The sequence below is a fragment of the Sinocyclocheilus anshuiensis genome, unplaced genomic scaffold, assembly GCF_001515605.1.
Source record: "Sinocyclocheilus anshuiensis isolate Anshui unplaced genomic scaffold, SAMN03320099.WGS_v1.1 scaffold2088, whole genome shotgun sequence".
NCBI classification, from domain to species: domain Eukaryota; kingdom Metazoa; phylum Chordata; class Actinopteri; order Cypriniformes; family Cyprinidae; genus Sinocyclocheilus; species Sinocyclocheilus anshuiensis.
Genome location: NW_015542460.1, coordinates 235,624 through 249,287, shown reverse-complemented (window position 1 = coordinate 249,287; position 13,664 = coordinate 235,624). Strand labels below are relative to the sequence as shown.

The following is a 13,664-nucleotide window of genomic DNA, read 5'->3' as shown; positions in this document are numbered from 1 at the left end:
GAAGAAAGTCATATACACCTAGGATGCCTCGGGGGTGAGTAATTTGTGGGCTAATTTTCATTTTTGGGTGAACTAACCCTTTAAGCACCTCACAAAAAGCAAACTTTCTGTTTGATTTGGCATGTATGAAGGATGTTCTTCGGGAACTCCAGAGCCTCTCACACTCAAGCTGCAGGAAAGAGAAACCACTCTTGTTGACAGCAGCCGCTACACAGAGCAGGCCATTGAAGTTCTTCAAGCACTAATTTCCAGGGAGGTAAATCTACTAGAAAGGTTGAGCAATATCGCATTTTGGCCAGTTTAATGGTGTCGGCATCAATGGTGAGAGAGAGAAAGGGGAAGATCGATTTTTTCAAGCAATATTTGACAACTTAAAACAACGTCTGCTTAGCGAAGATCTTGAGCTATTGAAGCCCCCTGAGATGGCAAACTAGCTCAAGCAGACAGAACAGCTTCTTAGTGAAGCTACCAGACAAACAATGGATTCATTTAGAGACTCTAAATGCCAGGAGACACAGAACGGGAAAACTGCAAGCAAAACCTTCTCAGCTACCTCTGCAGAGTGTGAGAGCGGATTCTCAACAGTAACACACAGCAAAATTGCCAGAGTTAATTCAACTCTATGAGAGTTAATTTTAACACTTTACTGGTGTATATATAATCCACACTGGCCCGAGTTAAATTAACACTTTCAAAAGTGTTAATAAAGTAACACTGGCTCAAGAGTTAAACATCTCATTCTTACCTATCATTAATTATTCACAAACTTTATATATATATGAAGATTCCACTTATCAATCAATTCCTTCAAGTAAAAACATTTGATAATTTTAAGGAAAAAGCCTTACATATCCCTTCTTGGAAAATGGGTCTTTCAATGATGGAAACAAGTCACAATTCCAATGGCATACTGCTCTCTCTGCTTCTGGGTTGGAATCCTCCTACCAAAAATAAATGTATATATGTCTTACTTTTAGATTACACATTTATGTCTCAGCCTTAATTATTAGGTGAATAAAAAAACATTAAAAAAAACAAAACAGATATGACAATCAATTATCTTAAATGTGAAAATGTAGCTTACCAATGCCTCTCTGTCATGTGCCCCACCAGTATGTTAACAAGCGCTCTTCTCATTTCATTTGACATAGTATCGGTGGCCTTGTACTCTTCAAGGATTTCATCTCCTTTTGATTTTTCTTTTAAGGCAGCTAGCACCATCTAAGTTAAAACAATAAAAGAATAGTTTGCTCATATATCATTCTTAGGCCTGTCACGATAAATACTTTTTGGTGCTACATATTGTCCCAGAAATCAATTGTGATAAATTATATTACTGACTTTTTTTTCCATTAGTTAGTCTATATTAACATGATTATACAAATATTACACTAATTACACAAGCACAATGTGGAAGAAATGGTATCAGACAAACACAGATAACACAATGTTCAGGTTTGACTGTAACAGTATTTTACATTGTTGTAAGAGCTTTTTCTTGTATGTCAATAATTTGTAAATAACACTACATGTTTCAAAACATCTTTTATTGTGTTTAGGTGTTGTAACGATATTTCGCAGTACGAGAGTGATGGTGATATTTTATGATATGTCTTTTAATTCATTCACAAGTAGGGCTTTAACATAACCCATTAAAAAACTCAGTGTCTGATCTATCACAAATAATTTGTAAAAAAAAACACAGCAGCATTACAAGATGGAAATATATATAAGATATTTAAACTTGCCCTGCCCCTACGTCCATGACACCGACTCACTGCGTAGTTGGCATTTTTGGCGGTCTTTCCAGCTCTTTTTCTAAAGGGCCACTCTATATTACATGTAGGCAATAACGTCTATAATTAAATGTGTGCATATTCAAGTGTTTTTGCGGAGTAAAATATAATAATAATAATAATAACAGCGCGCTTGTACCGCAAGACAGTTAAAATGAGGTGCCGATGCGATCACTAACACTTTAAATACAAAACGCTGTGTGCTGTAAAATAATGAAACCAAAAAGGATACTATTTCTGCCGTCTGGGTCCCTTTGAACTTGAGCATATCAAAAATGAACCGAAACTCTGTTGCCTCACAGACATGAGAAAAAAACACACGCTTAGTCGCTCCGAGTGGCGTTTCAAATAAAATGGCGTCAGCGAGAATAGTTTTGGCTGGTTGAAGCCCGCACCACGTAAATGTCCCGTATGTGTAATCGCACTACCAGTGTTAATGAGGTCAGACTCTCAGTAGTGTCACCAGTCAGAGTATCCCTTTTACACCATCAGTGTTAATTCTATACAGATAAATTAAAACTGTTCTCGAAAACACCATAACACCAGGATTTTAACTCTGGTGATTTTGCTGTGCAGGCTTGTCTTCTCTTCTTTTCGTTGGCATGCATCAATGGACCACCTACACAGCTCTTTGACCCAGCACCATTTGTGATGTCCGGATTAAAAGTGGCCATCGTCTTTCCACATCATGGCTCACAGGGATGCAAGCTAGAGAGAGAGAGAAGCTAGACATCTATGGTCTGCATTTTATGTCAATCACTCACCTGAAGCTGTTCTTCACACCTGTGTAAACGGCAATACATAGTTTCTTATGTGCAATGTTTTGAAATGCTGAGTAGGTGAAACTGTTCTGTAAGAGCTATTGTGTACAGTGCACACTGCAGAATGGTGTGATGTTTTTCTTTGGTTGATAACTGCGTATTTTTTATTTAATACATGAGATCTGATTGAATTAAATTTGATGCACATGATTCACTGAAACACACATATATGCATTACACAAACTATGTGAACTGAAAAAAAAGCTGCCAATGTATAGTTTGCACACTGTAAGTGATGAGCGTACAGATCTGATATTGCACGCACATATTTTTCAACGTCAAAGATCAGTTGGTCTATAAGGTGTTACTTTGTATTTTAAATGCCAAATAAAATTCTTTTTAAGTAATAATTCGTATGATAATGTCTGTGCAATACATGTAAGAGATGTAATTATTGTGAAAATTGGCCTATCACGCCTGTTTTTTAAACTAACATAAATCATGAGTATTCGAGTAACTCGGGTATTGTTTTTACAAGGAACCAACTGGCAGAAATTAGTAGTTGTGCAACCAATACCACCTACAGACACACATTCAAAATTATTGTTAATACATTGAATTTTCCCTGCTTTTAAAATAAAATCATCCAGATTTTGCCAAATTCTGTAACATTCCGTGTTATACAGCACAGGCAAGTTTGTCTCTCCAACTCGCCTATATTGCCTGTCTTTGGATTTTTCAAAAAGGGATTTTTCCTAAATTAAATTTTGCCGAGAGAATGAATTGGCGACAGGTGTCCACTAACTTGTCCGCCGACAAAGCCTGACTTACCAATGACTCTGAAATGCGTGAGGACAGTGGCGCTCGCATGTCTCCGTCTCCAGTGCAGGCAAGACAGGACAGAATTTATGGGCCGCGTTCACTGTTCTACATCATTTGTCTGTAATACGTGAATATAGGCTAATAAAATAATGCATGGAAAAGAAACGCCGGCAGTCTCAGTGAGATTGACTCATACACCTGTAGTTCTTGTTGATTATGATTATTGATTACATCAGTATGTGTGTTTAAATGGTATTTTGATAGATGCTTCATCCGATTAATAATTTAATGCACTAACACTGCTGGAGTTGATTTAAAAACACTCTTTTAACAGCACAATAAAACTAATTCCCAGTCAAATTAGATTGATATTATTAATATTTACCATCTGTGGTCCAGACGACATGTTTTCTACCAATAACATTAGAGGAACTAGAAACACGGAAGCACGTGGCATGCGGTGTGAACGGGCCTTTAACAAACGGAGCTCAAATGCAACGCGTGAATTGTGACGCGTCTGGCGTTCCGTACAGCGTGGCGCTTGAGTCACATGATTTAATTTCTAGACAAGAAATTAACACAGAGCACGTCTCTGTCGGAGGAGGGGCGATACACTGATCCTATCTCCGATTGGTCAAACACACTGCGGAAGTGTTTTCTGATTGGTCACAGCGCCATAGTGGACTGTTTTTAAATGATCGTCACAGTCGTTTGCGGTGTTAATTGTAATCGTTTTGATCAGCGGCTAATTCATCTCCTTTTCACAAACACGTTTAATTAGCTTCTCTCACTATGAGGCAGCCGACTGTGGCGCGCGGTGAATGCAGCTCCGCCCACTCGACGCAGGCGTTTCCGAGCGCTTCCATTCTACGCATGTTGCTTCCGGTTCGTTCTTTCCCTCCTGTGCGATCTCTCTGCAGTCGCACATGTCTATCTGCCGCACAGTATCTGAGATGCCGTCTAAGGTCCTGCCTGAAGCCGGTCCCAGCACACTCATGGAGGAGGTGGAGAGCGGCCTGCTGCTGCTGAAGGTGAGCTGAGATCCAGCCATGGACTGATGCTGAGTCCTGCGCTGTTACAGTCCGAACTCATACAGTGTCACTCTCTCACACACACACACACACTCTCACTCACTCTCACACAAACTCTCACTCACTCACTCACTCTCACTCATTCACTCACTCTCACACACACACACACACACACACTCTCTCACTCACTCTCACACACACACACATATATGAAAATGAATATGTGTGTGTATGCTCACGTGGAGTCGAAAATACGTGACGTACATCTGCGGTCACGTGTGAACATGAATACACCGTGTGTGTGTTTATATGTGTGTTGCGTTTTCTGACTCTATTGAAACTAACGAAATCTGTCATGACTGGGAAACAATTCATAAAGCATCAAACAAGAATCCGCTAACATTTAATCATCATATGCTTAATATTTTCATTGAAAATGCATTTATAACGCTGTACGTTTTATTACCTTACCATACAACATTGGCAGTAAATCACAAAACTGATAAACTAGGTTTCTAATAAAGCTGCTGAGGAGAGAGAGTTAATTTGACTTGGTTCTTCTCACTCTGAATCTGTTTTTCTGCTCTTGTAAAGTCGTGGAAGTGAATGTTCACATCTCTGATATAGAAATGCATCTTAATTCTGTCTGAGGTGATCACTGAAAAATACATAAATATGTTTATGGATTATTTCAAGTGAAAATCCTTTTCCGAGCACACTAGACCTTCATTCACCTTCACTGATCAAAACTCATGAGGCTAGGATGCTTCCAGCAGCAGCAGTGCTGTGTGTGCTGCGGTCAGTGTTTAGATGGGAATAAAAGCCTCAATTAAATGTGTTCGTCACATAAAGTGATTGTGTCTCTTCAGAATACTTGAAACTATATGGGTTATAGTTTTGGTTGTGTTTACGTTCAGATGGATGGACAAAAATCATGAGAGAATGATACAACCGTGCATTCCTAGATCACTGATCATCATTTTAGTTATTTTGCTCTGTTGTTTTTCTCCAGAAAAAGAAAAAGAAGCTGAAAGAACAACAGCTGATGGCAGAAAAGTGTGATTCACCGGCTCCTAAAAAGAGGAAGGCTGAGAAGATGCCCACCGAGGCTTTAGACGTGAACGGAAACACGGACACCAAGCAGATCAAGGTAACGCATTTCTTCTGATTTCAGACGGCACGTAAACCATTCATCTTTATTCTGGAGCACATGTCGTTTACTCAAATCTCCGCACAGTTGAAAAAGAAGAAAAAGGCAAACGTGGAGGACGTGATGAGCAGCGGAGAGCCTGATAAACCGTCCCCATCAGCTGTGGTGGACTCCGACAGCGACCGGGAGAAAGTGTGTACACGCCTCGCGGCTCATTCCTCCGCTTCTGCTCACACTGAGCCGGTCTGATGATCTCTGATGTATTCCTTAGGAAACTCCGGAGCAGAAAGAAGGAGCCTTTTCCAAATTCAGGATCTCCCAGAACACCATCAAACTGCTGCAGGGTAACATGGACACACATCTTAATAAATAACGTCACGCCGCTGTTTAAGGTGAACCTACCTGCGTTAATGTGAAATACTTGCTTTTTCTTTTAGCCCGTGGTGTTTCATACCTCTTTGACATCCAAGTCAAGACCTTTAACTCGGTGTATGATGGGAAGGATGTCATCGGTCAGGCGAGAACCGGCACGGGGAAGACCTTCTCGTTTGCTATTCCTCTGGTGGAGAAGCTGCAGGCAGCCGCGGACGACAGGAGAAGAGGCCGAGCCCCGAAGGTAACGCCGTCATCCGCTGCCTTCTGTTATACTGTGTGATGATAAACACGAGCAGTCATGTGCATGATGCTGTAAATGAGTGCTTGAAATATGCAGTGCTGCTCAAAAGTGCACTTGTGAAAATGCTGCTGTTCTGCTTTGATCATCTTCAGTACTTGCGTAAAGAATCTTCACTTGTAGGTTAAGAATGTCTTAGTATTAGGTTTGTCTGTCTTGTCTTGTCTTTTGTTTTGCTTTAAGGCTCTACATGAACTCATGATTTAAGAGCATCCAGAGAGCAAGAAAAACACATTGTCACTGATTTAATTTACTTTTGATTAGTAACCCAGAAATAGTGCCGAGTCACTGTTCACAAATCACAACAAGTAAAACTTTGTTTTATTGCGAGTTGAAGTTCATTCTCAGTCAGTTTTTGATGCCTGATTTTCAGTGAGTTTTAGAGGGGCCCTGGGAAGTGTGAGGGCCCTTAAGAGTTGACATGCAAGTTGAGTGCAAAAGTTTGCATCCCCTTTGCTTGCCTCCTTTATGCACCGCCAGTCAAAATTTTGGATGCATTGACTTTACCAAGCTCATGTGGTGCATCCTGGGATACTGAAGGATGATGGAGTTAATGTGTGTGCTGACACACTTCATATCAAGTGTCTTTAACTACTATGTTCTCTCTCTCTCTCTCTCGCTCTCGCTCTCTCTCTCGCTCTCTCCCTCTCTCTTACCCTAACCTTAACCGTATCTCACCTCAATAGCAGAACAAGTGTTTTTGACCTACGACATGAATACAATAAATACATTGTTCCAAACACACAATATTTTTGAGATTAGTGCATAGTAGTTAAAGACACCTAATATAGACACGGACCAATCATTCAACAGTTTTCTGTTCCTGTGTTTGTACAGTTAATATTTGCCTACAAAACTATGGAAGCTTTTAGATCAAAGAGATTTTTGGGGGGATCTTGAGAAACTAATTCAGGTGAACGTGTCCAGTATCTTGTGATGTGTGTCCACACAGGTGCTGGTTCTGACACCGACTCGTGAGCTCGCCATTCAGGTGTCCAAAGACTTCAAAGACGTCACCAAGAAGCTGTCTGTTACGTGTTTCTACGGAGGAAGCTCATACAACCCACAACGTAGGATTTTAATCGTCAGAGAGTTGTTGTTGTGTTTTTTTGAAACGCTAATAATCAGTGACAGAAAAACACATGTAGCTCAATTTAGTTGTAACTAAGAATGGAACAAAAAATACAGCTTTAAGATGTTTTAGTAATTTGATGATTGACTTGTTGTGGCATCAGTGGAAGCGATCCGCAATGGCATCGACGTACTGGTGGGAACGCCGGGTCGAATCCGAGACCATCTGCAGAATAACAAGCTGGATCTGTCTCAGATCAAGCACGTGGTGTTGGACGAGGTGGACCAGATGCTGGACATGGGCTTCGCAGAGCAGGTGGAGGAGATCCTCTCTGTGTCCTATAAGAAGGGTAATCTAATCTAACCTCTGCTAGTCATGAAAGATGTACGATGTACGTCATCTTGTCAGAAAGTCGCTTTGCGTCTCTAAACGGGATTTCTGACTTTTTCTCGTGTAGATGCAGAGGAGAAACCGCAGACGCTGCTGTTCTCAGCGACGTGTCCCGCCTGGGTTTATGAGGTGGCCAAGAAATACATGCGCTCTCAGTACATCCATGTGGATCTCATCGGGAAAAAGACCCAGAAAGCCGCCACCACAGTCGAGGTAACATCACGCATGTGCCTGCATAGGAAAAAACTATAATCGTCAGGTACATTAAAAAAACGAGGTTTCTGTGAGACTTTTAGCTGCAGTACCACAGAAGTCCTCCAGGGGACGCTCACGCTTCACTGCTGATTCCTGCAGGTCACAGGTACTTTAGTTTTTGCGAGGATCTGTGTACTATACAGGTGAGGAAATTTGTGTCGCACACTACACCACCCAATTTTCGTAACCGCACATACTTTGTAGGCACAGGTTACACATGCATACTGAAATTGTTTTGCAGTAATCAGTTGTTCCACAAGGTGGCAGCACTGTCCAGGGACATTGCTTCAGAGTAGAAAACAAAACTAAAGAGACGGAACAACGTGAAAAAGTCCCAAGTGAGGGGGTTATGAGAAGGCAACAACTGTAGTTTAAAAAGAGACTCATAACGTCTGGAGAAAATAGCGCAGCTCTCTAGAGCGCATGTGCGAATCAAACGGAGTATGCTTTGATAGGCTGCGCGTTCAACTGTACGCATACGCTAGTGTACACATAAGAAACTCAAGTGTACTTTGGGCTTTAGATACTTGTTCTGACATCTGACAACACAACTCGCATCGAGGTGCTTTTTATGCTCAATTTATTTTCCTTTTTTTTTCACTTGAATAAGTTATAATGAAACACAAATATTAACAGACAACCTCTCAATGGTGAACTCTACAAATGATGCACATCATGCCTGTAATTGCCTGGAAACAGAAGCGCACATCACATGTGTGGCAGTGTTTTTAAGGCACTCTCTGGATTCAGTGCTGTGCTTTGGCACAAAACAAAAATACTATAGAGTCTGGAGCCATTCCAGTGATTTGTGTTCAGTTGTAAGCTGTTTTGGTCAAAATGTGGGAGGTTCTTCCAACAGCGGTTCTCAGGATGATTTTAAAGAAATATCCGGGACACTTTGCTCACTAACAATCAAAACACCTGTTAACATTGAAGTGACCAGTTGTCAATGTCAGGTCCAAAGTAGAAAAATAAAGGAAATTCTGAAATCAAGACAAATAAAACGCAGTTCGAATAACAGAACATTGTGTATAAGCATCTTATCAATAAATCAAAGCTACCAAAATAATTGCAAATTAATGCATAAAAACAGTTATTTAAATGTTTTCAGTAAATCAGTCACAGCATGTCTGCAACACCACATTCAACACAATTTATCATTAAGTCCCATCATCAAAATGTTTGAAGACCGTGAATCCAAAAGCCTCTGTTAGGTCAGCTGAGGGTTTCCTCCTCTAGGTGGCATCTGCATTACATTCAGTGACATTCGTGTGTTGTCATGTAATGTGATGAAGGAAAACAAACGAGTGCATAACCTGTGTAGAAGCAGTCAATCATTGAGTTGGGTGTCTTTTGGGAAAGTCGTGGCCTAACGGTTAGAGAGTCGGACTCGTAACCCAAAGGTTGCGGGTTCGAGTCTCGTACTGGCAGGGATTGTCGGTGGGGGGAGTGAATGTACAGCGCTCTCTCCCACCTTCAATACCACGACTGAGGTGCCCTTGAGCAAGGCACCGAAGCCCCAACTGCTCCCCGGGCACCGCAGCATAAATGGCTGCCCATTGCTCCGGGTGTGTGTTCACTGTATTTTATATTTAATCTGTATATCTGTATTTATGTTCTACTGTTAGTGTTATCTGTATGCACCAAGGGTCTGAGAGTAACGCAATTTCAATTCTCTGTGTGTATGTGCTGTACATGTGGAAGAATTGACAATAAAGCAGACTTGACTTGACTTTTCACCAGTTCAAGAACGACTAAAATAAGAACATCTGTATGCATTATTACGTTGGGCACAATCACACTAATATCTGTTCTGCTGTGAAACAGAACAGTCTGGACTCTGTGATCTGTTGGATTTCTGCTGATGTTAATATAATAAGAGAGGGCTGTCTGGACGAGATGCCAACAGATGCCTGTGTTTTTAAAATCTGAAGTTATGTATTATGTAGGAGTATAATTGGTGGTAAAAGTGAGGGAAAAATCGCTTTAATTTTTCTTCAAGGTTAATCAGAGCATGTGTTTTTGATGTGCACAAGCTTTTCTGAACAAACTTTTTTCTCATTAACTTTGTGATTTGTGATTATTGGATAACACATATCCTCTGTCCCAAGTACTGCTGTCATAACCATTATACCATGTATCTGAGTTGGCTCTGGCCTGCTTGTTTTCTTGTGCAGCACCTGGCGATCGCGTGTCACTGGTCTCAGCGGGCGTCTGTCATCGGTGATGTGGTTCAGGTGTACAGCGGCAGCCACGGCCGGACCATCGTCTTCTGCGAGACCAAGAGAGAGGCCACTGAGCTCTCCATGAACACATCCATCAAACAGGTGCATGACCACAGCGCTGCTCGCACATCTGCTGCCTGTCTCTGTACCATCAGTGTGCTTGACTCTGCTGTCTCCGCTGGTTGTGCTTCAGAGCGCGCAGACGCTGCACGGAGACATTCCTCAGAAACAGAGAGAGATCACGCTCAAGGGATTCAGGAGCGGCACGTTTGAAGTGTTGGTGGCCACTAATGTGGCGGCCCGCGGCCTGGACATCCCAGAGGTGGACCTGGTGATTCAGTGCTCTCCTCCAAACGTATGTCAGCCTGTCCCAGAGCTGTTTTTGGCTTGTTTTGCTACCCCATTGCTAGTTATTTTGTTTGTACATCTGGTAACCGGTGGTTGGTTCTTTTAAATATGTTCTGTTTTTATTAGTAGTATTTTAGTGCATGTTTGGTTAACAGTATCCTTTGAGTCCCTGCTGTTTAGGGGTATAACGGTACATGTATTCGTCCTGAACGGCTACGATACGGACGACTCAGTTCGGTTCATGCAGTGAGATGATAAATACAGTCATAGGCGATCAGTGCAGAAGAAGAGAAGCTCTACACTAACCCAAAACAAGAACGGCGAGTTCAGATGAGCTCGAAGAAGCGCCTGCATGTTTTAAATCAGCAGTGTGGGAAAGTTTCGGGCTATAAATCGGAACCGGTTGTTAGTTTTTGCACACAAATGTTTCGGTGGCATTTTCTTGTCCTCTTACCTCCATATAATGCAGGGTTCCTCAAATCCAGTCCAGGAGGGTTCAGCTCCAACCCTGATCAAACTCACTCATGGCAGTGACCCTCCTGGGCAAGACTGGAGGAACCCTGATATAATGCAGATTAAAGTACTGTTTATGAGCGCAGCCGCTTTGTTTACAGTGCTAACCAAGTGAATTAGAATTTTCATTCAGCCCGTCTGATGTTTTTGTTGTGTCTTATGTAACATAATTTCACAAATCTAAAGTCAGACCATTCTGTTTTTGCTTTTAATCTTGAAATTATACAATCTAATTCAAATAAAAAACAACTGCTGCATGTATGTAGCACTACTGTCTGTTCAAAATAAATGAAAAAATCTCATACCGAACCGTGACTTCAGTGTACCGTTACACCCCTACTGCTGACAGGGTCTTATGTTCTCTCTATAGTTTAAGATCCTCTTTAAAAGCCTAAGCTAGTGTTGTGAATGCAGGATGTGGAATCATATATCCACCGGTCTGGACGGACCGGCAGAGCCGGAAGAACAGGCATCTGCATCTGTTTCTACCAGCGCAAGGAGGAGAGCCAGCTCAAGTTTGTGGAGCAGAAAGCGGTGAGACCACTATTAGAGAAGCGAATGTGGGTTAACCAGCAAACCAGAAACAAAGAGTGTGATCAGACAGAATGCTTGCTGAATTTCAAAAACAATGACAAAATTCTAAATGCTTCATTTCCCCCGTAGACCTTGTCTAAGATATCAGTTTGAGTTTTGTTTTTGTTTAATTGTATTATTTTAATATGACAGTATTTGGAGTAGCTCTTCCAAAAATGTGAAATGTAGGGTGAATTCGGGTAAATTCTGACACTTTTATTCGAACCAATGTCCCAATAGCCCTGAATCCACCCAAAATAATGTAATTAGTGTGAATGAAGCAGTGGCATCAGTTGAACAAATTATGGTTGGTTAATACATCGCTAATGTTTCTTGTGTTCACCTGCTTCAGGGGATCACCTTCAAACGGGTCGGGGTCCCAACAGCCAATGACATCATCCAGTCCTCCAGTAAAGACGCCGTGAGGTCAGAGAGCTTCACAAATGTGACCCTGGACAACAAAACCAGTCATAATTTCAGATAACCATTCAGATTTATACATCATCTGAAAGCTGAATAAACAAGCTTTCCATTGATGTATGGTTTGTTAGGATAGGACAATATTTGTCTGAGATACAACTATTTGAAAATCTGGAATCTGTGAGGGTGCAAAAAGATCTAAATATTGAGAAAATCATCTTTAAAGTTGTCCAAATTAAGTTCTTAGCAATGCATATTACTAATCAAAAATTTAAGTTTTGATATATTTACGGTAGGACATTTACAAAATATCTTCATGGAACATGATCTTTACTTAATATCCCAATGATTTTTGGCATAAAATAAAAATGTATAATTTTGACCCATACAATGTATTTTTGGCTATTGCTTCAAATATACCCCAGCGACTTAAGACTGCTTTTGTGCTCCAGGGACACAAATATGACGCATGCAGATGTTTTGATTTGGCGTATCAGACTGAATGTTATGCTGTTGGCAGGTTTCTGGACTCGGTTCCAGCGGTGGCGGTGGGGTATTTCCGTGAGGCTGCGCAGGAACTCATCAAGCAGCGCGGGGCGGTGGAGGCTCTGGCAGCGGCCCTCGCTCACATATCAGGGGCCACCAGCCTGGAGCAGAGGTCCCTCATCAACTCAGACACTGTACGTCACACAAGAGCTCTGACGCTTTCAATCCGAGCCATTCCAGATCATGGAAAAACTCCTGAAACATTGAGTTTATTACACCCAAAACTGTTCGTAGTCTAACAGTGGAAGAGTCCTGCCAGAGCTGGGAATCTGTGTGAGACTCACCCGAATCTGTGTGTCGTTCTCTCAGGGGTTCACCACCATGATGATGAGCTGCTCTCAAGAAATGCACAACATCGGTTACGCCTGGCGCGGCCTGAAGGAGCAGCTCGGGGAGGAAGTCGATGAGCACATCAAACGCATGACCTTCCTCAAGGGCAAGAAGGTGCGTCTCCATAATCATTTACTGAAGCCAAGCCATTCAGGACCACACACCTTTACGATCTTGTTTGCTGGGATGCATTGACAAAACGTATGATTAGCAACTAATGACAGCAGATATGACAAAATAGCAAAAACTTAAAGGAACATTTATATATTTGTATTTGCATGACTCTCACCAAATCTAGGTCATCTTTCTAGTTCATTTTCTGTAGGAGTTTAACTAATACATTTTTTGTAATAGATTACTCCTTTTTTTTATTTATTTTTTTTACATCTCATTTTTTTACCAAAAAAAAAAAAAAACCCACTATGCAACATCCAGTTCTCCTTCAAACATTGTGTAAATTGAAAAATAATAACAATTTATAAATGTTGGTTATGCTACATATTGTGCATATTTTTAATCACTAGATTCTAAATCAAAGAAAATAAAATCATATAAACTGGACTGGTCTGCAGGAACACACACACACACATTCGTGAATGTAATTAATTCATAATTATAATCCCATTACAGTGAATTCGTATAGAGATATCATTGCTTACAGTACTAGGATTTCAGTTAAACATAAGGGCAATTGTAAAGGTCTAAGAACAGTTATTTTACTGTGAAATAAAGACACGTACACACATTTTGATGTGTATA

The 13,664-nt window shown here is 41.1% G+C and overlaps 1 protein-coding gene across 1 annotated transcript in view; it reads left to right on the top strand.

Moving 5' to 3' along the window:
- Window positions 1-4,213: 4,213 nt before the first annotated feature.
- The window catches only part of LOC107693788 (nucleolar RNA helicase 2-like), a 10,910-nt gene continuing 1,459 nt past the window's right edge, over window positions 4,214-13,664 (top strand). Inside the window, exons 1-14 of the mRNA XM_016493299.1 lie at window positions 4,214-4,410; window positions 5,423-5,560; window positions 5,648-5,752; window positions 5,832-5,904; window positions 5,998-6,176; window positions 7,186-7,303; window positions 7,469-7,654; window positions 7,763-7,908; window positions 10,128-10,277; window positions 10,369-10,530; window positions 11,451-11,570; window positions 11,962-12,035; window positions 12,550-12,709; window positions 12,885-13,019. Of these exons, the coding sequence (XP_016348785.1) occupies window positions 4,306-4,410; window positions 5,423-5,560; window positions 5,648-5,752; window positions 5,832-5,904; window positions 5,998-6,176; window positions 7,186-7,303; window positions 7,469-7,654; window positions 7,763-7,908; window positions 10,128-10,277; window positions 10,369-10,530; window positions 11,451-11,570; window positions 11,962-12,035; window positions 12,550-12,709; window positions 12,885-13,019 (1,851 nt within the window). The 5' untranslated portion in view covers window positions 4,214-4,305. The remainder of the gene's footprint in view (window positions 4,411-5,422; window positions 5,561-5,647; window positions 5,753-5,831; window positions 5,905-5,997; window positions 6,177-7,185; window positions 7,304-7,468; window positions 7,655-7,762; window positions 7,909-10,127; window positions 10,278-10,368; window positions 10,531-11,450; window positions 11,571-11,961; window positions 12,036-12,549; window positions 12,710-12,884; window positions 13,020-13,664) is intronic.